At 37.3% G+C, this 26283-nt stretch overlaps 1 protein-coding gene across 1 annotated transcript in view; it reads right to left on the reverse strand.

Annotated features, from left to right (window-relative positions):
* GTF2H1 (general transcription factor IIH, polypeptide 1, 62kDa) overlaps positions 1–26283 on the reverse strand; it is a 35942-nt gene that overhangs the window by 3956 nt on the left and 5703 nt on the right. The window contains exons 2-13 of the mRNA XM_012654168.1: positions 21683–21851; positions 18419–18611; positions 17104–17269; positions 15635–15728; positions 13191–13340; positions 12980–13059; positions 8741–8868; positions 8543–8630; positions 6094–6182; positions 5592–5713; positions 2354–2469; positions 1191–1283 (exon numbers count right to left, since the gene is read on the reverse strand). Coding sequence (XP_012509622.1) covers positions 1191–1283; positions 2354–2469; positions 5592–5713; positions 6094–6182; positions 8543–8630; positions 8741–8868; positions 12980–13059; positions 13191–13340; positions 15635–15728; positions 17104–17269; positions 18419–18611; positions 21683–21851 — 1488 coding nt within the window. The remainder of the gene's footprint in view (positions 1–1190; positions 1284–2353; positions 2470–5591; positions 5714–6093; positions 6183–8542; positions 8631–8740; positions 8869–12979; positions 13060–13190; positions 13341–15634; positions 15729–17103; positions 17270–18418; positions 18612–21682; positions 21852–26283) is intronic.

Genomic DNA, 26283 nt, shown 5'->3' on the forward strand with positions numbered 1-26283 from the left:
TTTTTTTTTTTTTGAGACAGAGTCTTGCTCTGTTGCCCTGCGTAGAATGCAGTGGCATCATCATAGCTCACTGCAACCTCAAACTCCTGGGCTCGAGCGATCCTCTTGTCCCAGCCTCTAGAGTAGGCGCCCGTCACCACACCTAGCTAATTTTTCTATTTTCAGTAGAGATGGGGCCTCGCTTCTGCTCAGGCTGGTCTCGAACTCCTGGCCTCAATCCATCTTCCCGTCTCGGCCTCCCAGAGGGGGTAGGATTATGTCCAGCCTTCTCTACCAGATTTTTACCGTACTTTTTCTATGTTTAGATACAAAAATATTTACCACTGTGTTACAATTGCTTACAGTATTCAGTACAGTAACATGCTATACAGGTTTGTAACCTAGAAGCAATAGCGTCGGGTAGACCGTATCATCTAAGGTTTGTGTTAAGTATACTCTGCGATGTTCACACTATGGAACTGTCTAACGATGAATTTCTAAGAACATATCCCCATCATTAACTGACGCTTGACTGTAGTATTTTTCCCAAGTCATCTCTGGGAAGACTTGCATAACACACATACACACAAAATTCTGTATGGTTGCTCTAGCCTTGCTTTAAAAAAAACTGCTAAAAATCTTGGGCACAAAGTGACACTTCTCACTTACTACTTCACCCACTGACCTTCCCTACTATACACGATCAGGGAAGCTGAAGCCAGACAGAACTCAGAACTATTTGGTTTACTGTCAGATAGTACCAATTCTGCCTTACAATGCTAGGTTTGTGCTTGCTACTCAGTTTTTCCAAATCAATAATATATACTTGTAAGAACATATACATATTGTAAATCTATAAAGAAAAATGAGATGATTATCACAAATGCCTGGTTAGTCATGATCTCTAGAGGGTAGGAGGGAGTGGTGTGCAACTCAACAGGGATACTTAGGGAGTATCTACGGGTTATGGTAATATTCTACTACTTTTCCTGATTGGTGAGTACATATATACTTGTTTTATTATTTAAAAATATATATGTATTTTATACTCTCTTCTGAATACATGACACATTTTACAATTAAAAACACAGCACTATGAGCAATAGAAAAGAAAGACGTTATCTATTCATTTACATAAAAGCAAAGTTAATTTCATTATTTTGCCATAAAGAGAAAGAACATCAGGCCAAAAAAGCAGATTGTTGCCTTACATTTGTGCTTAAATACTGTCTCCGAATTTTGTCTTGGAATGGGCAGAGCTTTGTAACTTGGAATCGTTCTAAATTACTTTTCATTTTTACTACCTAAAAAAAGATGAGAAACAATGAATTACAGAGAAATCTCAAAGCTGTAGGGACCAAGAGATAAACACTATTTTCCACATATGAAGGCTACTTTTGCTGTAGAAAATTTTTAAAAATGAAAAATAATAAAAATAAAAACATACCTATTATATCCCACCACTCGGAGATCATCATTAACACTACTGTGAACATCTTTCAGTCAAAAATACTCATCTAAGTCATTATTTAAAATGAATTAAGTATTTAAATGTATAAATATACCAAATGCTTCTTATAACCAATCCCTTTTGGATATTTAGGCCATTTCCACCTCTCCTACGTTAGACAGTGGTAAAATATCTCTATAGCTAAATATTTACATTCTTAACTGTTTCCTAATAATATTCCTTATTTATTTCTAAATATGAAATTCTATTTGAATGTTGAAGTCAAAGCACTTAACCTCAAGCAATCTTCCCGCCTCAGCCTCCCAGAGTGCTAGGATTACAGGCATGAGCCACTGTGCCTGGCCCTGCTTGCATTCTTCAGTGAGCTGTTAAGTCTTTTGCCTATTGTTAATAAGGTATTTATCTTTTTCTTAATCATTATTTTTAAGTGTAGTCTATAAAGTTATTGTTACTATTAATGCTGTATTTTTCCATTTGTCAATTATCTTTTAATTGGTTAAAGGAGTTTTAATGTAAACATCTATTGCTGTATTTGCTGTCAGTACTCATTTGGATTTTGCTATCTCTAAAAAATGTATCAGATATAAATAATTTTGCTGATGTGATTTGTTTTGGGTCTCTATTCTTTAATTATTCACAATGGCTGGGAAGTAGATACAAATTTAAGCTATATGATTATTTATGGAACTGGTCTGGATCTCAGTTTCCTAACCAATGAAATGGATAGAATCAGTATCTACTCCATAAAGATGCTGAGAGGCTTAAATGAAATAATGTATGCATAATAGTTAATTCCAGGGTCTAGCACATAATAAACACTCAAAAATATTTCAATTTCAAAATAACACCTCACTAAGTAAGTCATTACCATAATAGCAGGCTGTGTTTAGAATTGATTCTAACCTTTTCTTCTAGGAATGGTGTATTAACAGGAAAGCAGGACCAGAAATGCCGAAGTAGCTCTCCAACAGCTACATACAAGTGTTTCAATTCAGACTGAATATCGTTTGGCACCATCTCTGCAAAAGAAGGACATGGTCCATAGGGTAAAACTATATTCACACATGTATAGTCTCTGAAAAAAATGGAACACTCAAAGAATAAACTTGAACATGCACTCTTTGCCATTGCCAAACCAGCATGTGCTATTATTAGATAAGTTACTGACTTTGTGGCTGAAAGATCACAGAATTTCAAAACTCATGGGATTTTGGAGAAACTTTCAGGTTTCTCTTTTTTTTTTTTTGAGACACAGTCTCACTTTGTTGCCCTGGCTAGAGTGAGTGCCGTGGCGTCAGCCTAGCTCACAGCAACCTCCAATTCCTGAGCTCAAGCAATCCTACTGCCTCAGCCTCCCAAGTAGCTGGGACTACAGGCATGCGCCACCATGCCTGGCTAATTTTTTCTATATATTTTTAGCTGTCCAATTAATTTCTTTCTATTTTTGGTAGAGACGGGGTCTCGTTCTTGCTCAGGCTGGTCTCGAACTCCTGACCTTGAGTGATCCTCCCGTCTTGGCCTCCCAGAGTGCTGGGATTACAGGCATGAGCCACCGCACCCGGCCGTGTTTGATTTTCTAATGGCATTTTTACGAGGAGAAATCCATGAGCATGTGGATTGGATTAAAAAGTATTTTCTAACTTGGTGTAAAAGTACAGCATGGGACAACCATGAGCCAAGGGGGCATGGGAGCTCACATTATTCCTATTTCCCTTTTGTCATAAATTTCATAATATAATTAGTAGCTTCAATGATTGCTGAATTTGCTGACTATCCACCAGCTGCATTCTCTATTGGGCCTTTCTGACTCAAATCATGTGTCTCAGATAATGAAATAACTTTTTTCTTCGGTAGGAGAGGAGGAAAGAAGCTAAATGTGTAAGACTGACTATAGCTTAAAAAAGTCACGTGGGGACCTGGTGCAGTGGCTCATGTCTGTTAATCCCCACACTTTGGGAGGCCAACATAGATGGACTGCTTGAGGCTAGGAGTTTGAGACCAGCCTGGGCAACACAGTGAGACTCCATCTCTACAAAAAATTAAAAAATTACCCAGGCGTGTTGGCATGTGCCTCTAGTCCCAGCCACTGAGGGGGCTGAGGCTTGAAGGATTGCTTGAGCCCAGGAGTTTGAGGCTGCACTGAGCTGTGCTCACGCCACTATATGTAGCCTGGGTAACACAGTTAAGACCCTGTCTCTTAAAAAAACAAAGTAATGTGGGTCTTACTTGGGCCCAAGGGCCCGATGTTGAACAACTCCAGTCTAGATGGAAAGAAGTGGTCAAATAATCCTAAATTTGTTATGTGTGCATTTATGTACATATATATATTTCCTAACTCTGTCTGCTGAAAGGATGATACCAGTAGCAATGACACCCCAATAGCAATGAGTATACCTAGTGCCCTGATCTTGGTTTCTAAACCCACTCAGCACCAAAAAGAAGATTCCATGCCTGAGGGCAAATATAAAATAAGCCTGGAATATCTCTTATTGTGCCATAAAGTAATGGGGGTGGGTCAAAGAATGATGGGGACATTGTCAGAAAGACATAGGAGCCAGTGGGAAGGGTGTAAGAAGGGTCTGACTACAAAGGGGCATGGGTATATTTTATGGGTTTACAGAACCATTTTTCTTAAATCTTGATTGTGCTGGTGGTTACATACTGTGTTTATTAAAACTTGGAGAACAGCAGACTTAAGAAAGGTAAATTTTACTGTATATAAATTATACCTTAGTCTAAAGAAAGAAAAAATGATAGCAACAATTTATCACCCATAAAATAAAGTATCTTCCGACAAGAAACTTGAGAAACCAGGAAGATTCTACCTTCAACAAGTGATCAAAGTTAATATCACAAGTTAGGACATACACAAATCATGTGCCTCCTGATATAATCACACCAAGGAGGAGATACATCACTTCTGTGATATTCCTGGCAAGAATGCTTAATATGAATCTAGTCATAAAAAAACATTAGAGAAACTTAAGTTGAGGGCATTCCACAAAAAAATCAGCTTATACTCTTTAAATGTCAAGGTCATGAAAGACAAAGATCAGAAATACACGCTGAAATATTTAGGGGGTAAAGGGTTATTATGCTTGTAACCTTCTCTCAAAGTGAATCGTTTTTTTTTTTCTTCAAGTTTCTGTAAAATCTAAGATTACTTCGAAATCAAAAGTAAAAAAGTAACTCCTGATGTATGATAAGCACTGTAATATCTAGGCATGTACTCAGTGCCTCAGTGCTTATGAAAACAGAGAAAAGAAAAAAAACTAATTCCTCCCTGTGCATGTTGAGGATTGCTTTACAAAGGCAATGAAAGTGCGGTTGAGTCTTGAATCATTATTACTTTCTCAAGGGCAGAAACAGGGTTAAGGGCATTCTAAGAACAGACAAAGGATAAGTGAAAGAACAGGAAGCATGAAGGAAATATGTGATCAAAAAACTGTGGACAGCTTAGTGTGCTATGCTGGAGTACAGAATGCCTGTCTACACGTGGAAGGGACTGGTGGAGACTGCAGCTGAAGAGGAGACTGAAGAAGTGGGCCACAGCCAGATTGTGGAGTCTTACATGCCAAACAAGGCACTCAAGACTGTTACTATGGCAATAGATGGAGGCAGTGAACATTTTTAAGCTGCAGGATGAGACAATATATGCTTTTAGAAAGATAACATACTGCAGCATTGTGGAAAATTGATCAGTTTTGCTTAAACCAAGGTGGAGTCAAGAAATAGTATTCAAGGACTAACAGAACTTGCCAATCAACTTAAGTATGAAGGGTAAGAAAAATGAGCTCTGTCATAAATATTCTGAGTTTGAGGTCATGCAGTATATCTACAGAATGATGGCAGAAAGAATTTAGAAATCTGGGAGATTTTCCCAATAAACTGAGTACATATAGAAGGAAAAAGATCAGCAATCACAAAACTCACTATCTTATTTTTTGTTATCATTTTATCTTCAAATGCTTGTAGGACATTTTAAACACTATTTCTCCCTACATCTTGATTTTTTCAATTTATTTAGCAAATACATGTTTTTAAGCCCAATTAAAATACTAGTTGTATAGTTCAAACTGGTTGTGCTCATAAACTGAGGAAGGAATTGTGGGAATTCTGGTCTTCAAACAATACAAGTTACCCACCTGAGTTAACTTGGGTGTATAAGCTTCCATTTCTTGTCTAATACTTTGAAAAGAATTAATAATGTCCTGACTCGTTGCATACTGTAGTGACTGGATTGGAGTTGGACCATGGTAATACCTGAAGGTTAGCACAGAAGAAATTAGTAATCCCACAGTAAAGATGCTCAATATTTGTCTTTCCAACATTTTAGTAGCAAGTAGAATGTTTCCCTCAAGGCAAAAAATGATACTATATACTATAGTTAAGGAGACTTCAATAAAACAAATAGATAATTCCCATAAGGGCAATAACAAAGAAACAGCACAAAGATCCAACATTTATTTTCTTGGCTTTGATCATTTAGAATGCTTTCCTGAGATGCATAAAGTAAATTTTTTCAAAAAAAGGACATTGTACTTTTATGGTAACAAACTGATTAAAACAAGAGTGCTATACTTCCAGAATATATTTTGGAATTGTGTTACATAACTGTTCTGCTTAATATCAACCATACTTACCTATCTGACTTCTTGAGGTTTAGTGCAATTGTTTTTACGGAATTATTTTTTCCCAGGTCTTCATATTCAATGGACTCTTGTAACTTAGCCTGTAATTATTGACAGAGTACTTTTTGTCAGTAACTCTTATATAAGTAATGAATATGACAGAAAAATAAAACTGTACAGACAGTAAAAAAATGAAGTCTTCTCACCATGAGCTTCACTTCCTACAGATGACTCTCTTACAAATGGTTGAACTAATGTTCTTACCAACCACTCAAACACACAGTACCTGTTTTCCTACACTCTGATCAAACTTTCAATTTTTGCCAATCTGATAGGTGAGTTTATATTTTATTATTTTTTCCCCCTAACGAATTCCTGTTTATGCCTTCTGCTATTTTTCCATTGAGTACTTTTAAAAAATAAGACATTTTTTAATATTAAGGAAATAGTCTTCTATTTTATGTGTTGTAAATACTTTCTCTTCCAGTTTGGTGTTTTCCAGATTTAATTATTAAAAAAATCTACCTCTTCCAATGGTTTAAATTTTTTTTTTTTTTTAGAGACAAGGTCTTCCTGTGTTCCCCAGATTGGATTTGAACTTCTGAGCTCAAGCAAGTCTCCTCCCTCAGTCTCCTGAGTAGCAGGCATTACAGCCAAGTGCCACTGTACCCAGCTTATGGTTTAATTTTTGCTTATATCTTGGATCCATTCAGAATTTTGGAATAACAAGTAGGAAATCTAAGTTTCTTTTTACTAAATTATTAATCAGTCCCAACACCATTTGTAGAACAATCTGTCTTTTCCCACTGATTCTGAAATGTCATGAGTATCATATGTAACATTTTATTATGAAAAAGGCTTTGTATTAGATGATTTTGCCCAACTGTAAGGTAACCTAAGTGCTGTGAACAAATTTAAGGTAGGCTAGGATAAGTTATGATGTTTGGTAGATTATGTGTATTAAATGCATTTTTGATTTATAGTATTTACAATTTACACTGAGTTTGAGATCTAACCCCCTTTAAGTCAAACAGCATTTATATTATGAAAACTCACAGAGAAACAAAAATTTTTAACAACTTACTACCTACACCATGAATCAAGGGTACTCAGAGCAACAGTATTTATTGCAAATAAAGCATCAGTTACCAAACATTTCAATAACTTAACGTTTTGGTTTAATTGAAAAAAGAAATACCTCATTGGTTTCATTAATTTTAAAGGTAATACATGTCTGCAGAAACATTAAATTACTGAAATGGATGAAAAAATTAAGATTCACTCAAAATTCCTTTACTTAAAGATAACCATTCAGCATATTCTTTCATTTATTTTTAGAGACAGGGTCTTGCTCTGTTGCCCAGGCTGGCATGTGATGGTGCGATCATAGTTCACTGTGACCTTGAACTCCTGGGTTCAAGTGATCCTCCTACCTCAGCCTCCTGAATAGATAAGACTAAAGGCAGGCACTACCATGCCTGGCTAATTTGTTTATTTTTTATAGAGACGGGGTCTCACTATGTTGCCCAGGCTGGTCTCAAACTCTTGGGCTGAAGCCATCCTTCCACCTCAGTCTTCCAAAGTGCTGAGATTATAGGCGTTAGCCACTGCACCCAGACTGAGGTCTTCTTAAAGTTCACAAACTTCTTTTTCACGTGTGAAACCATATCACAGAATCTGTTCTGTGAACTTTTTGATGCAATATATTATTAATCTTCTAAAATCAATAACGGTTTATCAATTTTCATTGTATAAATGTACCACAGATATCAGGATGCTTGCTATTGTCTCTATTATAATACTGTAATGAGTATCTCTACCTAAATCTTTAAACATATCTTTATTTTCTTAAAATAAATGTCCAGAAGTAAAATTAAGGTATAAAGCTTTAAAATTTTAATACATATTGACTGACTGCCCTCTAAGAAAAAGCTTTATAATTAGGGAGGGAGAGACAGAGTATTTTGGCAAAGTCGTAGGAAAAGAAGAAATATGCAAATAGCCAACTCTGTCCATACTTCTCCACACCCTCAAATGAGTTCTTCAACATTTAATAAGACATTTCCACCTGTGAAATGCTAAGTTTTACATGAGGGCCAATTTACTTTCTTTTTAAATTATATACACGAAACTTTAATTTTTCTTTCTGTCATGTTGTTTCTGGTAAATACTCTTGCCCAGCAAACAAAATTACACACAAAAACAATCTATGCGTATGTGTACATGTGAAGGGAAAAAACCCAATAAAAATGGTTAACAGGACTGAGTCAATGGAAAGTTGGCTGGCAAGCCAAACCTGAGGAAATACTCTTTATAACGCTCTACACTTTAAGCCAAACACTTAAATTCTCGGTCAAAAGAACCGAGTCATGTGAAATAAGCAATATAAAGTACTTGCAGTTATATAAAAGGTATTTAGAGAAACCTGAGCCCAAAACTGGTCCAAATTTTTTGCCCATACCCTTTTGACTGCTGGCTGAAAGCAGTCTGCATCTCCAGAATTTCCATCGATGCTGCTGGGCTCACCATTTTGTTCATTTTGTGCTTCTCTTAAAACAAAGGAAAAAAAGAAGTCAATAAAAACCACAAGCAGAACACCACAGCTCCACCTGGATATCCTGAAAAGCCCAGTTACTGCACCTTTGTATGTATACTTAACTGTTTCCTGAGTCCTGCTGCCAGGACCATGGCACTGTGATGGTTAAACCTCTTGATGATGGCAGCATTACTGTTTTCTTTTATGGATTTAGAATTGGAAGTAGATGGCACAGAGGAAATGCCATAGCCCTGTGAGAAACAATTTAGTAGATTAGAAATCAAAATAAGGTTCTGATTTTCTTATTATAAAAGACACACTTACCTGAAAAAATTTGATAGGACTTTATTAATTCTCATGAACATCACCAAATATTTACCGGCAAACATTTACTTACTTAATTAATTAATTAATTTTTTGTAGAGATCAGATCTTGCTATGTTGCCCAGGCTGGTCTCAAACTTCTGGGCTCAAGGGCTCAAGTGATCCTCCTGCCTTGGATTCCCAACGTGTTGGAATTACAGGCATGAGCCACTATGCCTGGCCCAGGCAAACATTAACAAACAATGATATTACACAAATAAAAAAATTAAAAAATATTACTATCTCCTTTTAGCACCACAAAAAAATCTTAATCTTAAATTCTGCATTTCTTTTTTAAAGAATAATTTTATATCAAGTTAACAAAACAAGTTAGCAAAACATTAAATAAAGAAATAGAATACAGTGGGGTAAAAATAGACTACGGATTCAGAAAGATACAGAATCAAATTCTGGCTTTATCACTTTTTCTAACCTTAGTCTAGGCAAGGTAATCAACTTTCCCAAGCTCTATAAAATGGTATATTGGGGAATTAAACAAGATAATATTTTTAAACATATATTAAATGCATGCTATGCGCTAGGCCCTGTAGATACAAAATTGATAAGACCCTGTGCCACAGGAGTCTAAATAATTGTCTAAATAATGGGAAGCTGGGCTGGAGAGAGGAAGCGGTCAATCCTACTGGAGAGGAGGTTAGGTTTGAAAAAGCTTCATGGAGAATCATAAGATAAACAGGTGCTTGACAGGCAGACGTGGGAGACAGTAACATTTCAGGGAAAAAGAAACTGCTTAAATAAAGTCATAGAAGCAATGTAGTGCATATCGTGTCACAGGTTTGTATGTAGTTCAGTATACCTAGAATGAAGAGTGGTTCAGGAATTGGTGAGGCTAAAAAGGTTAAAAAAAACACAAAAACCAAAACCATAAAAAGACTCCTTGCCATTCATCCATTTATCAAATAATTACTAAGTACTTAATATATGCCATGTGCTAGGGATAGGCCAATAAACAATAACAAAATCAGTCTCCTGGAGACTACACTGTACTAAGAGGAGACTGAGCAGCAATTATCAAGTAAAACAAGACGAAAAGATTTTTTTTAGAAGTGAAAAATGTAATAAAAAAGAGGGTAACATGATGAAGTAACTGGATGGGGGTGGTGGTTAGGGAAGGTCTCTCTGATGAAGTGACATTAGAACTGACATCTAAAGATGGGCAGAAGCTAGAAAGGGCAGGTAGAAGAACACTCAGTACAAAGGCTGTGAGGTAGAAAACACTTCGAAGTGGAGGAAGGTTGTCATGTCTGGGGCATGAGTGAGTGGAGATGGCCCAAACTGAGAAGCAGGCAGGGGCCAAATCAAATCAAGAATCTTGTAGGAATTTTAATTTTATTCTAAGTTCAACGAGAAGACACTGAAGAGTTTCACATATGGGAGTATTATGATCTGCTTTATACTGTAACTCTTACCGCTAAGGGAGAATGAACTATAAGGGTAAAGAGTACAGACAAAGATCAATTAGGAGGCTAATGCAAGCAATCAGGCCAAAAATGGTGATAGCTTAAAAGTGAGAGTGTATAAGTACCCGCAGAGAAACAGAAATGCAGATGGATCAGAGATACATTGTAGAGGACTTGTTGATAGACAGAATGCTAGATATAAAAGAAGGGGAAGAGTCAAGGGGACTCCCAGGTCTTTGGCTTGGCAAATGGTAATGCTTTTTACTGAGATAGGAAAGACTCAGGAAGAAATAGGTTTATGAGGATGGGAATCAAAGGTTCCATTTTGGACATGATAGGTTGAGATGCCAGTGAAATACCTAAGTGGAGAGATACCAAGGAGGCATTGGAACTCTGGAGTTAAAGACAGACGAGGGCTATTTGGGATTCATCATTACATAATTAGTAATTAAAGTAATGGAATAGAAAGAATACATCCAGGAGGTCAAAGACCACAGCCTGTGACAGTTACGACAATTAGAAGTTGATAAAGGAAGAAGAGGCACCAAAGGAAAAACTGAATCAGCCAACATTTCTAGTAAAGGGACTGTTGACGTATCCATACCAAGGGAATACTATGCAGGCATTTAAAAAGGTAGATAATAATAGTATTAACACCTATTACTTATTAAGTACTTACTAGGTACCAGGATCTTTTTACTCTTACAGCAATCCCATAAGCCAAGTACTATTAGCCCCATTTTATTAAAAGAAAAACAAAACAAAATAAAAAACCAAAAAACCAAAAAGAACACAAAAAATTTGGCTTAGAAATGTTGAAAAATATCAGAGCCTAAGTCAGGTAGTTTGGTTTTAAAGTCTATGTTCTTAACAACTGTGGTATAGTTTGGACTAATATTGATAAGCAGAGAAGAGCAAAGTTACAAAAGTGCATGTACAACATACCATCATTTTTATTTTAAAGAAAAATGCACTAAAATTTTTTTCCCATCATACTAAGCTGTATCTCTAAGGTTCACTAAGCTTCATTTTTTCAAGATAATTAAAGAGGGCCACGTTTCTATAGATACTTCTTGACTTACACAGAGGTTAAGTCCCAATAAACTCATTGTAAATTGAAAATATTGTAAGTCGAAAAATATACCTAGCCTACCAAACACATCACAGCCTACCTTAAATGTGATCAAATACTTACAGTAGCCTACAGTTGGGAAAAATTATCTAACAGCCAATTCTATACTAAAGTTATTATCAAGAATTTTGAGCGAAAACCCAAAATTTGAGTATGGTTTCTACTGAATGCACATTGCCTTTTCATCATTTTACATCAGGGACTGTCTGTAATGTGTTGAGATTCACTAAGGAAATAACTGAGTTTTGAGAATTACCAAGAAAACAACTGAATTTCATCAAGGAAATGACTAACCTGACCACTAAGGATTATTTTATGTTAGTTTATAATTAGATTGTAGCACAAAATTTTAACATTGGTTCTTCTCACCTGGTGAGTACATGTACAAAAATAAGGGGAAAGTTAAGGAAGGAAAAGAGGAAGGTGTGAGCATGTTTATACAGCCAGCAGAAAAGAAGTCAAAAGAAGGGCAGGAAAATGAAAATTCAGAGTAAAGGGAATAAATGAGGAAGGCAGGTTCCTGGCCTAGAAGATAGAGGCAGGGATGAAATTATCCTTGATCACAGAAGGAACCACCTCTTTCTCTGTGATTGGATACATTTGTAGGTATGCAGTCATGATGCTGAGGTAGGTAGCTGATACCTGATGGTCTGACTGCTAAAACATATCAGGACCTGTGTAGGCTAAGGGTCATGAGATTGCTCAAGGTTTGGCAGATAGTAATCAACAGATGTTTGTTATTTTCCTTGTTTGTTAATATTTATCCATATTTCTTTAGAACAAATGTTAGCTAGAACATAAAGCTGGACTCAATAACATGTTAAGCCCTGATTATTACCTGGAGAACTGCTGATAGGGGAGCTAGAAATTTATATTTTAAAAGTTTCAGCAATTCAGGCCGGGCGCGGTGGCTCATGCCTGTAATCCTAGCACTCTGGGAGGCTGAGACAGGCGGATCGTTTGAGCTCAGGAGTTCAAGACCAGCCTTAGCAAGAGCGTGACCTCGTCTCTACCAAAAAAATAGAAAGAAATTAGCTGGACAACTGAAAATATATATAGAAAAATTAGCTGGCCATAGTGGTGCATGCCTGTAGTCCCAGCTACTCAGGAGGCTGAGGCAGAAGGATTGCTTGAGCCTAGGAGTCCGAGGTTGCTGTGAGCTGACACCACGGCACTCTAGCCCGGGCAACAGAGTGAGACTCTGTCTCAAAAAAGAAAAAAAAAGTTTTAGCAATTCACACAGAAATTTCAGTTCTTTAAGGCAATTTTAATGGCAAACTGCTATGAAAAGCACTTCTGATAAATCACTTCAAATAATAGTATTTTGCTTGTTTTACATTCCCACAAGTGAAATAAACCTACACTGAAGGCAATTTTTAAACTATAAAAATACTGAACACTAGGAAAAAACTGTATTCACACATGACTTCTTTTATTGCTTCTTACCTCATCTAATGGTTTATCTTCTAAAGCTGTCAAATCTAGTAGTGGGTTTTTCACTCCTAATGAAACCATTGTTTTTAACCCTAAAATAAAAAAAAAATGAAATAAAAAGTTCAGCATGTCTTATCTGAGAAATTAAAAAAAAATTCATTAACAGCTTTAATGACTAGAGTAGCAAGTTAAATACTAGAGTGTGTCAGGGATAAACAGTTACCTTTTTCATCTATTTTGGCACATTCTGCAAAGAGATCCTTTGACCCTGTATTCAGCCGGTCCCTGTGAAAGTAATGGGACTGGAAAAAACGTGTCCAGAATTCCTTCTCGGTCATGTTGTGGGGAACATTCTCTGCATATTTCATTTTTACTGTGGAAAAAAACCGTAAGAAATAGTTACAAACTGAATTTCCATTTCTTAAAATCTCTCAAATTAGATTACTGAAATAGACTAGTAGCAAAAACTAGATTAAGAAACACTCAACTTTACACAGTATTACAAATATGAAATACAACTTGAGAGATCAGGTGAGGCACTGTTGCTATGAATCTTAACAAATGATGAACAAAACTGTATTTTCCACCAAGAGAATTAAGTTTTGAACTTATAGTAGAAACACCAAGAATGCTGGACTTAGATCTGAGTTTGCTTGTTTGTTCATTTATTTATGTACCATGTCAATCCAGGGCACTGTTCGGTGGTAGGGAAAGGAAGATCTCAATGCCTACTGGATTATCAGCTCAGCACTCCAGTGAGCATAGTGTTTAAGAACATGTTTTCTTGGGCCAGAGTCTGAGTTTAAAATTCTATGTTTGCCATTTACAATCTGTATGACCTTGGGCAAATTACTTAATCTCTCTATAGAGAGACTGGTTTCCTCACCTGTAAAATGAGAGTCATAACAGCACCCACTTCATAAGTATATGTGATGATTAAATGAATTTAATATAGAAAAAGCACTTAGAATAGTGTCTGGCATATAATGTCAACACTTAATTCTCCTGGTACAAAATAAGGTTTTTTTGTTTTTTTCTTTTTGGAGACAGGGTCTTGCTCAATCACCTGGGCTAGAGTGCAGTGGTGTCAGTGTCATCAAAGCTCATTGCAACCTCAAACTCCTGGGCTCAAGCGATCCTTCTGCCTCAGCCTGAGTAGCTGGGACTATAGGCATGTGCCACCACATCCAGCTAATTTTTTCTATTTTTTTGTAGAGACAGGGTCTCTTACTTGAGCTGGTTCCAAACTCCTGGCCTCTAGCAATCCTCCCACCTTGGTCTCCCAAAGTGCTAGGATTGTAGGTGTGAGCCACCACGCCTGGCCTTTCAGGTGGTATTTGTTTTTCCATTCTTGCAATACTTCGCTTAGAAGAATGGTTTCCAGTTCCATCCAGGTTGTTACAAAGGGTATTAGTTCACCATTTTTTTAAAGGCTGAGTAATACTGCACAGTCTACATACACCACATTTCATTAATCCACTCATGTACTGATGGGCATTTGATGTACTATTAAACTGGAACTAATCAATCAACACTCATGTCCACATACGATAGTAAAACTGAGCAGAAACCAAGCAGGTGGGGGATGAGGGGAGAGAGGGAGTAGTAAATTCACACCTAATGGGTACGATTCATGCTATCTTGGTAAGGGGCACACTTATAGCTTTGACTCAAATGGCACAAAAACAATTCATGTAACCAAAATGTTTGTACCCCTGTAATACTCTGAAAATAAACAAAAAAGGTATCTGCCTGACAAAGCCTGGATTTTTTTTTTTTTTTTTGGAGACAGGGTCATGATCTGTTTCCCACGTTAGTGTACAGTGGCAAGATCATAGCTCACTGTAACTTTGAACTCCTCAGCCTCCGGAGTAGCTAGGACTACAGGTACACACCACCATGACCAGCTAATTAAAAAAAACTGTTTTTGGAGAGACAGGGTCTTGCTATGTTACCCAGGCTGGTCTTGAACTCCTGGTTCTAACTGACCCTCCCACCTGGGCCTCCCCAAGTGCTGGTATTACAAGTGTGAGCCACTGCACCTGGCCAAGTCAGGATTTCATAAAGGTAGCAATGAGGCAATGCTTGCCCTGAGTCCTGAGGGAGAGATATATTTCCTAAGGACTAAAGGGGCACAAGTGAGGAAATGAGAAGAGAATCGTACAAAGCTTAAGAGTACTGTTTAGTGCAAAGAATGACTAAGGCATTGGCTCTCGCCCTTGGCTGCACATCATAAATCACTAGGGCTGGGGTCAAGTAACCTACACTTTTAGGATGGCTTCTGCATGGGAAATGATTCATGAGTTAGAAAGGTCACTCTGGCTGCAGTATGAAGGATGGCCTGAGTTAGTGCTATGTAGAGACTCATTTATTGATGCTTTGGTAGCATGTCATTTCAGCACTTCTTACTCAGTATGTTGAGGGCTAAAGAAAGTTTAAGAACCACTGCTGGAAAGAATAGCAAAGTCATCACACAATGAATTGATGACAGCACATTATTTACTCTTAGTACCTACCATATGTCCATGTCAGGCACTGGGTAAAGTATTTTACATATTTTATTGCACATGATCAGGAATAAATAAATGGTCAGGTTTTTGTTTTTCATTGATATGTTACAGAATTCATCCAAAATTTTAACCATCTGGAAGAAGTGACTCTTCTTACCTGCTGGATAGGTCCTAAATATGGACTCGATAATATCAGAGGTTAAATTATATCTCAGACCATTGCAGCCATCGGTTTGGGGCCGGACATCAGCCTAAAACAAAGATCACACACACATATAGTAAGGTAGAACATCAGGGCAGATGCCTAAGCTCTCAATAGACAATGGACAAAGGTGGGAAAAAAGTGTTTCTAAATGAACTGCAGACAGTAAGTCCTTCACTTTCACTTTTGGCATAGAAACAGGGCTCAAAGAAGCCTGGACTGGTTTCTCATTGTCTTAGTGACCTGTAAAATATTCTTCCTTGGAGGTCCAATATGGTTGAATAGGCATGTTTAAATGTGACTGAAGGCAGAGAGGTAGTGGAGCTTTACTGTAAAACTTGTAAAGTTACTAAACCACCATAAACTTTGGTTACTAACTAAACTAACATTAACTGATTGGTTTCTTTGGGAAAAGCCTTACTAATTCAATTCACTACTAAGCACCCAAAAAGATATTAAACATGCAAATGGCATTCAGATTTTTGTTGGATGTGTAAATACTGCTCTGGTTCCCCTGGAGTATAGACTAACTGAATTTCATTTTATAACTCCACAGGAAAGGCACTCCCAATTTTTCCATGACATACTTTTTTTTTTTTTGAGATGGGATCTCACTGTGTCACCCAGGCTAGAGTACATTGGTGCCAATGTAGCTCACAACAACCTCCTACGCTCGAGCAATCCTCCCACCTTAGCTTCCCCAGGAGCTAGGACTATAGGCATGCACTACTATGCCCAACTAATTTTAAAATTTTTTATAGACATGGGGTCTCGCTATGTTGGTCAGGCTGGTCTTGAATTGCTAGACTCAAGTGATCTTCCCATCTTGGCCTCCCAAAGTGCTGTAATTACAGGCATGAGCCATGGCACCTGGCCATGGCACCTGGCTATTTGGATACATTTTACAAATGTTACTTTTTCTATAATATGATGGTCATTAAACATTTAACTTTGTATTATAAGTAAAATATAACAATCTTAAATTAAAGAGGTACTAGAAAGCCCTAAAAGTATTAGGAGAATTAAGTATTAGTCCAATTTTTAAATAGTCATTCTCAAAGTCTATTTGATCTCTGGCATACTAGGGTCAAGTCCAAAAACCAAGAAAACATAACTGGTAAAAAGATACATAAATTTTTTTTTAAGAGACAAGGTCTCGTTCTGTGGCCCAGGCTAGAGTGCAGTGGTACAATCACAGCTCACTGCAACTTCAAACTCCTGACTTCAAGTCAGCCTCCTGAGTAGAAATATAAATTTTAAAAATACTATATATATTTTAAAAATATTTTGGAAGAATACTATGGATATTATATTTTCCATACTTCAAAGAAATGCTAAATTTTACAAAAGAAATAGCACTGTTAACACAAATATTGGGGTTTTCATTTTTTTCTTCTCTTCAGAAATCTAGAAGGGTCACATACCAGAAATGCTGCAGAAATGCCAACATCCTGCTTATGATTGGATGTGGAAGAACTATCTGTTGCATTCACATTTAAACGATTGGCCCAGAATTCCTCAGCACTGATTACTTGACTCACAACAAGGTCTTTATAAAGCTGAAACAAAACAGGATCTTCTTGCAGCATTCTGGTGATAGAATATATTAAATATAATTGAACTTCTACAATAAAACACCATTTAGGTAACATTTTAAAAAGACTTCAGTGACATAAAACATTAAAACACACAAGTTTTAGTTTGTGATAACTGAACAGGAGAGGCCATTTAGTTCATTTTTTAGTAATTAAGAGCAAAAAAAACATTTTTGGAGGAACAAATGAAGTGGAGATAAATGGAGATAAGTCTGAAGCAGCACAGATTAAACTCTCTGAAGGCATGGATTTGGTTTTATGCATTTCTGTATCCTAGTGACGCAAAGATCACTGGGTCTATATTCATATTGTATAATCCTTTGGTATCTGCAGATGCTCAATCAAGTCCCTTGGGTAAAATGATGTTGTATTTGTATAAACCTACAAACATCCTCCCATATATGTTAAGTGACCTCTAGCTTACTTATAATATCTAAGATAATATAAATGTTGGGTAGTTTGCTATACTGTACTGTTTTTTACTTGGATTATTTTTTGTCATATTGCTATTTTTTTCCAAATATTTTCAATCAGAAGTTGGCTGAATCTGTGGATGTGGAATTCACGGATAGAGGGCCAATTGTATTACCTTTCACACATAAAGGTGAATGGGGAAGAGAAGAGATATGCTTGAGATTTTCCAGCAACTTATTGTGAAAAGCATTTGGAGCTATAAGCACTGATGGCCTAAAAGATGTCAGTGATGGAATAATTCATCATATAAGAAATTCTCATTATTTTACATGCCATTTCACTGTTTCACAGTATGAATTCTTTCAGGTTTCCTTTTCACAAGCACACTTCTCTAACAGTTTAGTATCTTCTCTGTGGACAGAGAACTGGGAAAAAAAATTAAGGAACCTTAGCACCTTCTACTCTCACTTCTGCTCCTAAACAGATGTTAGGCTTGATGCAGTTAATTTAACTTCTGGGTTTGTACATTCTTATTTGTCCAGAGGTCATACAACTAGAAAGAAAAGACGCTGAAGTTGAAAACTAAACACAGAGGTAAAGATATTAAAGCCTATATTTTCCTACATTACAGTATCACAGCAAAAGGGAGGGGAGAGGTAACAAGCTATTACTCTATTAGAAGACTAGAGAGAATCTAGTATCTCTTCAAAAGGCTATTCTTTTCCCCCACCTGTTTTTTTCTTCCAGTTCTTTATTTGCTTTCCTCTTGAATTTAGGCAGCAGCTGCTGAAGAAGGTCCTTTACTGCATCTCGCTCTTTCACTGCTGTGCTTTCATTGGAAAAATGGAAGTTAGTTGTGTCCCCTGCATGCAGGACCAGCTGAAGTTGAATTTTAGCTTTTCCTTCTGGACTGATTTTCTGGCCTAAAAACAAGCACGAGGCTAGTTAGATGAGGAAACTCACACTGTGGAAACTGCCATACAATAGGTTACTTCTCCTCCTAAGAAGATTTAGGATTCCTTTGGGCTTCAGTTACCTATTCCAATATTCAGGCCTTTGCAGAAATGCACTCTTCTCAAATAATCCCACATAACCACAGCACACTCAACAAATTCACTACTAACAATGCTTCCCACTACAGTAGCCTTTATGTGCAGCACTTCTCACCCACTGCTTCTACTGCTAGATATTAGTGGGCTTTTGTTTCCATTGAACTAGGGCAGGCTTCCTTAAAGCTTTCTAAAACAGTGAACTAGGATAGGAGCACCCCAGCCCCCGCCCCCGCCGAACCCACTTGAAACAGCGGCCTGCAATCAACATTATCATTAATAAAAATGACTTGTCATGATCCAAAAGAGTGTAAAACACAGCCCATGGCTTACTCACTAATTTTGTAAGGGAAAATATATAATTATATATTCTATATTCAAGAGATGTGGTGTCACTACTTTAACCAAATGATCAAACACAGTCTCATTAAAAGCAGGACAACCTGACACCATGTGTTTTCCGAAGTGATGGAACAGGAAGTAAACATCACCACCTACATATTATTCTTATCTAAAATGTTTAATCTGATTATACTCAAGTCTCTAGATCTTTCAGTTTATTAAAAATATAGGTAGGCCGGGCGCAGTGGCTCATGCCTGTAATCCTAGCACTCTGGGAGGCCGAGGCGGGAGGATCGCTCGAGGTCAGCAGTTCGAGACCAGCCTGAACAAGAGCGAGACCCCCTCTCTACTAAAAATAGAAAGAAATTATCTGGGCAACTAAAAGTATATGTAGAAAAAATTAGCCGGGCATGGTGGCGCATGCCTGTAGTCCCAGCTACTTGGGAGGCTGAGGCAGAAGGATTGCTTAAGCCCAGGAGTTCGAGGTTGCTGTGAGCTAGGCTGACGCCATGGCACTCACTCTAGCCCGGGCAACAGAGCGAGACTCTGTCGCAAAAAAAATAAATAAATAAAAATATAGGTATACAGGAATAAATTAAACAACAGAGAAGGAGACAATCAGACATGTTCAGAATGTGTGATATCCAAGGCTATACTCTGAAAGAGACTGAAGAGGCCACAACTACATGTACCTAGACTAGACACTGGTTTAAAAAAAAAAAAAAATCACAGCTATAAAAGACATTATTGGCTCAACCAAGGAAATGTAATAACGGTCTGGCTATTTATTATTAAAATATTCTTGGTGTGATAATATTATAAGCAATAAAACTATACCCACAAATAAAGCATATATGGCAAAATTGTAGTATCTAAGTAGGATATATTACATAGATTTTCAGTGTACCAGTCTTTAAAGTTTTCTGTAACTTTGAAGATTTTCATAATAAAAAATCAGGGCTGGGAATGCCAAGATGTACCCACAAAATGTAGAACTTGTGTTCTTAAAGAATGGGCCTCATTGGACATAGTAGTGCTTTTCTTCTTTATAAGGGAAGCAGAGATGGAGGGCTTTGTCCCATTAAATGGGTGACTCATGGTAGGGTGACACATTGCCTAGACCTCTCACCTTAGCATAATCTGATCTATTAAATTTTAAATAAACAGAAACTCTGACGATGAAGATGACAATTCCAGACCAACAGTTGGAACAGATAAAGTACCCTACTGCTAAAAGCAGCAATAATGAAGCAATTTACACTGTCAGCTAGCATGTTTCATTATCCCAGTCCTCCAAAACAGTCACTCCTTTCTAAAAGCACCTTTTCTCGGTCACTACTTCATCCATGCTCCACCTTAGCTCCTGCCTCTGAAAAGCCACCCTAATTTTTTAACTATCTAACTTCAGCTATGGTAAGAACTACTGCTGATTTTCACCTTAGTAATTTATTATTGATACTTTTCAGTGGCTTCCGAAATTCTTTCAAATATTCAACTTAAAAAGGAAAACTGTTCTGGTGTAGCTCTGGATTTGGGTATATACTCCCCCCCCTTACAGGAACTTGCCAGAAACAAAGTTTTAAAAAGAGGTACTGTTACCAAGATAGTGGACAAAAGATCATATAGCTTAGGCAGTAGTTAACTTTGAAGGTATCATGTTGCTTGAAATCTACACTGAATTTTATCTAGGAGAAAAATCTTATATCCCAGGAAATAAATGAATCCATATTAATGGTCACAGTTGAGGTGCCACAATTTATCAAGGGCTTGGTTGCCTTGGGTTTCTCCTATTCAAGATTTTTATTTAGGTGAATTGCAGAAATCCCTTTCAGAGGATTCATCTGGTGCTTTTCAAGCTAATTAATTACTACTGAACCACAAAGTACCATACCCTGGGTAACAAATTCAAAGTTAATCTTGCAAATTTGGAAAGAGAAGGGGTTTTGATTTCAACTTTCACACTTGAAGATTATAAAAAGAAAAATAATGTAAAACATTATGCTCCATATTTCTCCCATCTATATTCAACAGTATAAAGTTGAGTCTTCTCAACAGATGATAGCCACATAACCGGAGATTAGATACCTTGCTTAAATGATACAATTTTATTAAAGGACAATCTGGCATCACCTATCAACATTTTAAATGGATGAACCATTCGAACAAAAAATCCTTTTTAGGGATATATTGTGCACACACATCCCTGAAATGGTATTAGTGCACAGATCTACACTGCAACACTGTTTGCAATAACAAAATTCTGAAACTTCTTACATGTCCTTTAACAGAGGATTGGTTAAATACATGGTTGTCTATCCAGTGAAGTATTACGTAACACACTTAAAAGAAAGTATGTGTGTAGATCTATGTGAGGTAGATTTACATATACAAACCTGCACACATTCTATTAGTAAGTGAAAAGGTCAGGTATATAGTATATATTCAGTGATCCTGTTTTGTAATTTATTTCTACATAATTGGTTTTTTGGGATATAAAATTAAGACCCACAAAGACTGCATAAACAATCTTTTTATAAAATTACTAGAAAATATGACATACATACATCAGACCTTAGTATAGGGTAGACTCAGGATAGACTTACATTTAATATCCGCATACATATGGCTGATTGTAAATCTATCTTTGCCTTCAGGTGCCCAAGCGATTCTTTCTGCCATTAGGTATAGAGCTCCATCCTGCTTCTTTTGGCGCACCTTCTTCACAATCAGCAAAACTTCTTCCGATGAAGTAGCCATGGTGGCTTGAAGGTGCTAATAGAGAAAAACAAAGATGAAGTAAAAAAAATTCTGTATGTCTATTGGGGTTGCATTTGTTGACTTCTACAGTCCCTTCCAAATCTAAAACCTAAACTGTAGAAAATTAACAGGGAGTAAAAAAGTCCTCTCACTCAGGGTTGAAGATAAATTTGCATGGCATTATTCTTCTACAATCAAATTTCATTTTGCTCACATCGCAGGTGTGAATTTATACAACACTCACAGTTTATAACACTTGGCAGTCTTTCAAACCATTTCCATGTGTGTTAACGAGAGTATTTTCACTGTATTTTTATTTTCCCCAGTTATATTCTTAACTCATAAATGTACAATTTGCAAATATGTGGTCTTTTATTCAATCTATATTTAGCATTGCAGAGCTTCAGAATTACACAGGATCCTATTGAATATTTAGCTCAAATTTGTTTCAATGGAAACAACTAAGGTCCACAGAATTTGTGTGATCTTTCAGAACCACTCCCAGAGCTGAAACCATATCCAAGTTTCCTGATCTAAGTTTCTTCTGTATACCTGGAAATAAAACTGAGAGAATTTAGTTCTTCTTAACGTTTCAGATGCTAGTTTTCCATCTTTTAACAATCAAATATCTTCAATTGTTCTCCCTGTCTTCGCTATGATTCATTTGTGTAACAGCTAACCAGTTACCAAGGTAACAGCCTGGAACCCCTCTCCCGTCCCACCCTTCTAGGAATCTTTCTGGTTTTTTTTTTGGAGAGAGAGTCTCACTGTTGCTCAGCCTGCAGAGCAGTGGTGTCATGATAGCTCACTGCAGCCTCAAACTGCCGGGCGTAAGTGATCCTCCTGCCTCAGCCTCCTGAGTAGATGGGATTACATGGGCACATGCTACCATGCCCAACTAGTGTTTAGAAAGTTTTTTTTTTTTTGTAGAGGTAGGGATCTCACTATGTTGTCTAGTCTGGTCCTGAGCTCCTGGCCTCAAGTGATCCTCCTTGTATGGGCCTCCCAAAGCGCTGGCATTATAGGCCTGAGTCACCAGGCCCCGCCCTTTCTAGAAATCTTAAATGTCCAATCCAAGTCCTTGAAGCTTGAGGGTGGCTGTCTGGAATCCGAGGCTAAAAAGGACTTTGAGGCTGTCTGGGCTCAATGGAAAAGATGCCACGACTGATGGTAATGTCTGCCATGGGCCAGGACAGGGAAAGTTGTGGCACCAATGTCACATATATGCCATTTCTGGTGAACTTATGACGTTAGTTTTTATTCCCAAGTAAATGGCTTAAAACATAATTTTAAAAAGTTCTTCAGGCACAGTTTAAAGTATAATTTTACAGAAGTTAGCATACGTATATAGGTGTCACAAGAATTAAGTCTGCCCTGAGCAAATAAGTGAAGCTTTACTGAAACATTTTTCCTAAAGGTTAAAAGAAATGGGAACAAGGAAATATTGGATCTGTCATTAGCTATTCAGAATAATTGAGGAGAATTTCTATTGGAACATAATGGGAAAATAAGCATTAGGAAAAGAAGAGTAGCAGGGAGTGAAAAAAATTCTGGCATAAAGTTTTCTGAAAACTAATAACTTCTCAAACTACCACCTCTTAGGATTAATGAAAATATGCTACTGGATTAAAAAAACTATTATTTCTTATTCACTGAAGTAATGAGTTAGAAGAGATACAAGTAAAAAAAGAGAAATCTTGACTTCTTTGAAGTTGACTTTATTATGAGTCGTTGCATCTTCCCTTTTACAGGTCTTTCCAGGCTATTCCATCCCAACAATGGACAGGAAAAGGGTCAGTGTGATACATTTATCCAATAAATTTGAACTGAGCCAAGGAGACTAGGGCCTGTCCAAAGATGAATGTCAATAGTAATTTCTGCCTTTAAAGAGTTTCCAGTATAGTGAGCAAGATGAGTGTGTATGTGGTATTTATTATACAAATTAGAATGTGTGAAGTGTCCTAAAAGGGACATAAAACATGTTGTAAGTTCGGCTCTGAGGCAATTTCTTCACTTAGGAAACCTTCTAAAAGGTTTACCACAGAATTTTTTTAAAGCAATTTTTAAAAACTCAGATATAATTAACAAATCAACAAATACATACCTCTTAGGCATTCTGTTTGATGTGTTTTGACAACTGTACACACCCATGAACCACTATCCAAAACAAGACACAGAACATTTCCATTACCCCTGAATGTTCTCTCAGGTTTCTTTCCAGTCAGTTCTCTTTCCCCTACCCTCTAGCAAATATTTCTGATTTCTATCACCACAGATTAGCTTTTATCTGTTCTAGGACTTTAGATAAATGGAATCATGCTCTTTTTGTCTCTGGCTTTTTGCTTGTTTTTTGAAATTCACCATTTCGCTGCATGTATCAATAGTTCATTCTTTTTTACATATATAAATTAATTACGAACTGGGTCTTTTTTTTTTTTTTTTTGAGACAGAGTCTCGCTCTGTTGCCTGGGCTAGAGTGCCGTGGTGTCAGCCTAGTTCACAGCAACCTCAGACTCCTGGGCTTAAGCAATCCTCCTGCCTCAGCCTCCTGAGTAGGTGAGACTACAGGCATGAGCCACCATGCCTGGCTAATTTTTTCTATATATGTAGAGACAGAGTCTCGCTCTTGCTCAGACTGGTCTCGAACTCCTGAGCTCAACGTCTCCTCCCACCTTGGCCTCCCAGAGTGCTAGGATTACAGGTGTGAGCTACCATGCCCAGCCCATGAACTGGGTCTTGAAGAGAGGAGCTCTACAAAGAAAGTAAAGGGAAAGAGGTGTTACAGGCAAAGGGAATGGTTTGGGGGTAAAGGCTTAAAACTCTCTAGGAATGGGAAAGCAGTCTGCTTTGGATGCAGCTAAAGTTCACAATGAAGATCAGTAGGATATGAGGTTGGACAGTTAAGATGGAGGCAGATAGTGGAGAATGCCACATGTGTAAGATGGAGAATGCCATATGTGGTAAACAACGGAAAACCTCTAAAGACTTTTGAATAGAGGAGTGATATGTATTTTGGAAAATTAATCTGTGGGCAGCACAAGGCACTGGAGAGAAACTGGAAGGGGTCTCTGAAAGAGGCTGGTGGCAGTGAGAATGGAGAAGAAGAGATAAGGAGGACCACTGAGGAACCAGGATGAATTGAAGTGCTGAAGGAGGTGTCACAGTTGCTTGCCCATACCCTATTTTTAAGCCTTACTGATGAGTATAGTGGTGTCATTTCCAGAAATAAATGAGAAGGAAGGACAGTTTTGAAAGTGAAGGAATTTAGCTCTGCATATGAGTGTGAGGCACTGTTGAGTCATGCATGTGGAGACAGTCTGTGTTATGGGTACATTTGTAAATGCTGGAATGAAGCCCAATTAGATGACTGTTTTTAATTCACAAAAACAATAACAAAAAGGGACTTTAAAAATTCCATAATCCCACAACCATAACATTAATTCTCTTTATTTTAAATTGTGCTTATCTGTACCCACCTTACTAATATAATCATGAAGTACATCCAAGTTAATTATCTTGTGTTTTTCACCTGTGTGGAGGCTAAACCAACTCCATCTTGGATGCTAATCTACCACGCAGACTTCTGATTAACCCCAGTTTTGGGAATGCTTCTAAGATTTCTACTCAATCTACTGCTTACTGTAAATCCTGCCTTTAGGCAAATTCCTTCTGAAGTGTGCATATCCTTTTCCTGTAGTATATAAGCATCTCCCTGCTGACCAGGACATAGCTTCTGTTCATAAGTCCTTATTAAATATTTCTTTCTGAGGAATTGAATTTGTCAGCCTCTCAGCTTCCTTGGCCTTTGGAGATAGGTATGCACAAACCTGTTCACAGCAGAACCACTTGCCATTGAAAATAACTCCCCATGTCGTTTTATAATCTCCAGTTTTGATATCTATATATCAAATATAATAAAAGGTTAAAATTCTTAATATACGATACCATTTTTTAGCTGTCTTATTTGATGTCCTCCTAAGACTTTGATTAGAGGGTTATAGTTGCTTAAAAAGTTCAAAAACCTGGTTGGGCATGGTGGTGTGTGCCTGTAGTCCTAGCTAGTTGGGAGGCTGAGGTGGGAGTTGCTTGAATCCAGGAGTTTGAGGTTACAGTGAGCCACTGCACTCCAGCCTGGGTGCCAGAGCAAAAAAATTTAAAAACCTGTTTTAAGACTTTTTTGAAATGGCATGAGAGGACACACTGTTAAGTGATCAAAGCAAACAAACAAAAAGATGTAGCTTGATTCCATTTTCTTAAACTTTTTTAAATCGAAAATTTATTGAATGCTTATTACTATGTGCCAGGCACTGGACTAAGCTTGTTATAGGCATTCAGCTCCCAGCTAATAATCCTATGAGGTAGATTCGATTACTAGTTCCATTCTGCAGATAAGGAAACTAGATCTGAGAAATCAAGATGCTTTCCCCAAGCATGAAGGTAGTAGTAG

The sequence above is a fragment of the Propithecus coquereli genome, unplaced genomic scaffold (genome assembly GCF_000956105.1).
Source record: "Propithecus coquereli isolate 6110/MARCELLA unplaced genomic scaffold, Pcoq_1.0 Scaffold44, whole genome shotgun sequence".
NCBI lineage: Eukaryota > Metazoa > Chordata > Mammalia > Primates > Indriidae > Propithecus > Propithecus coquereli.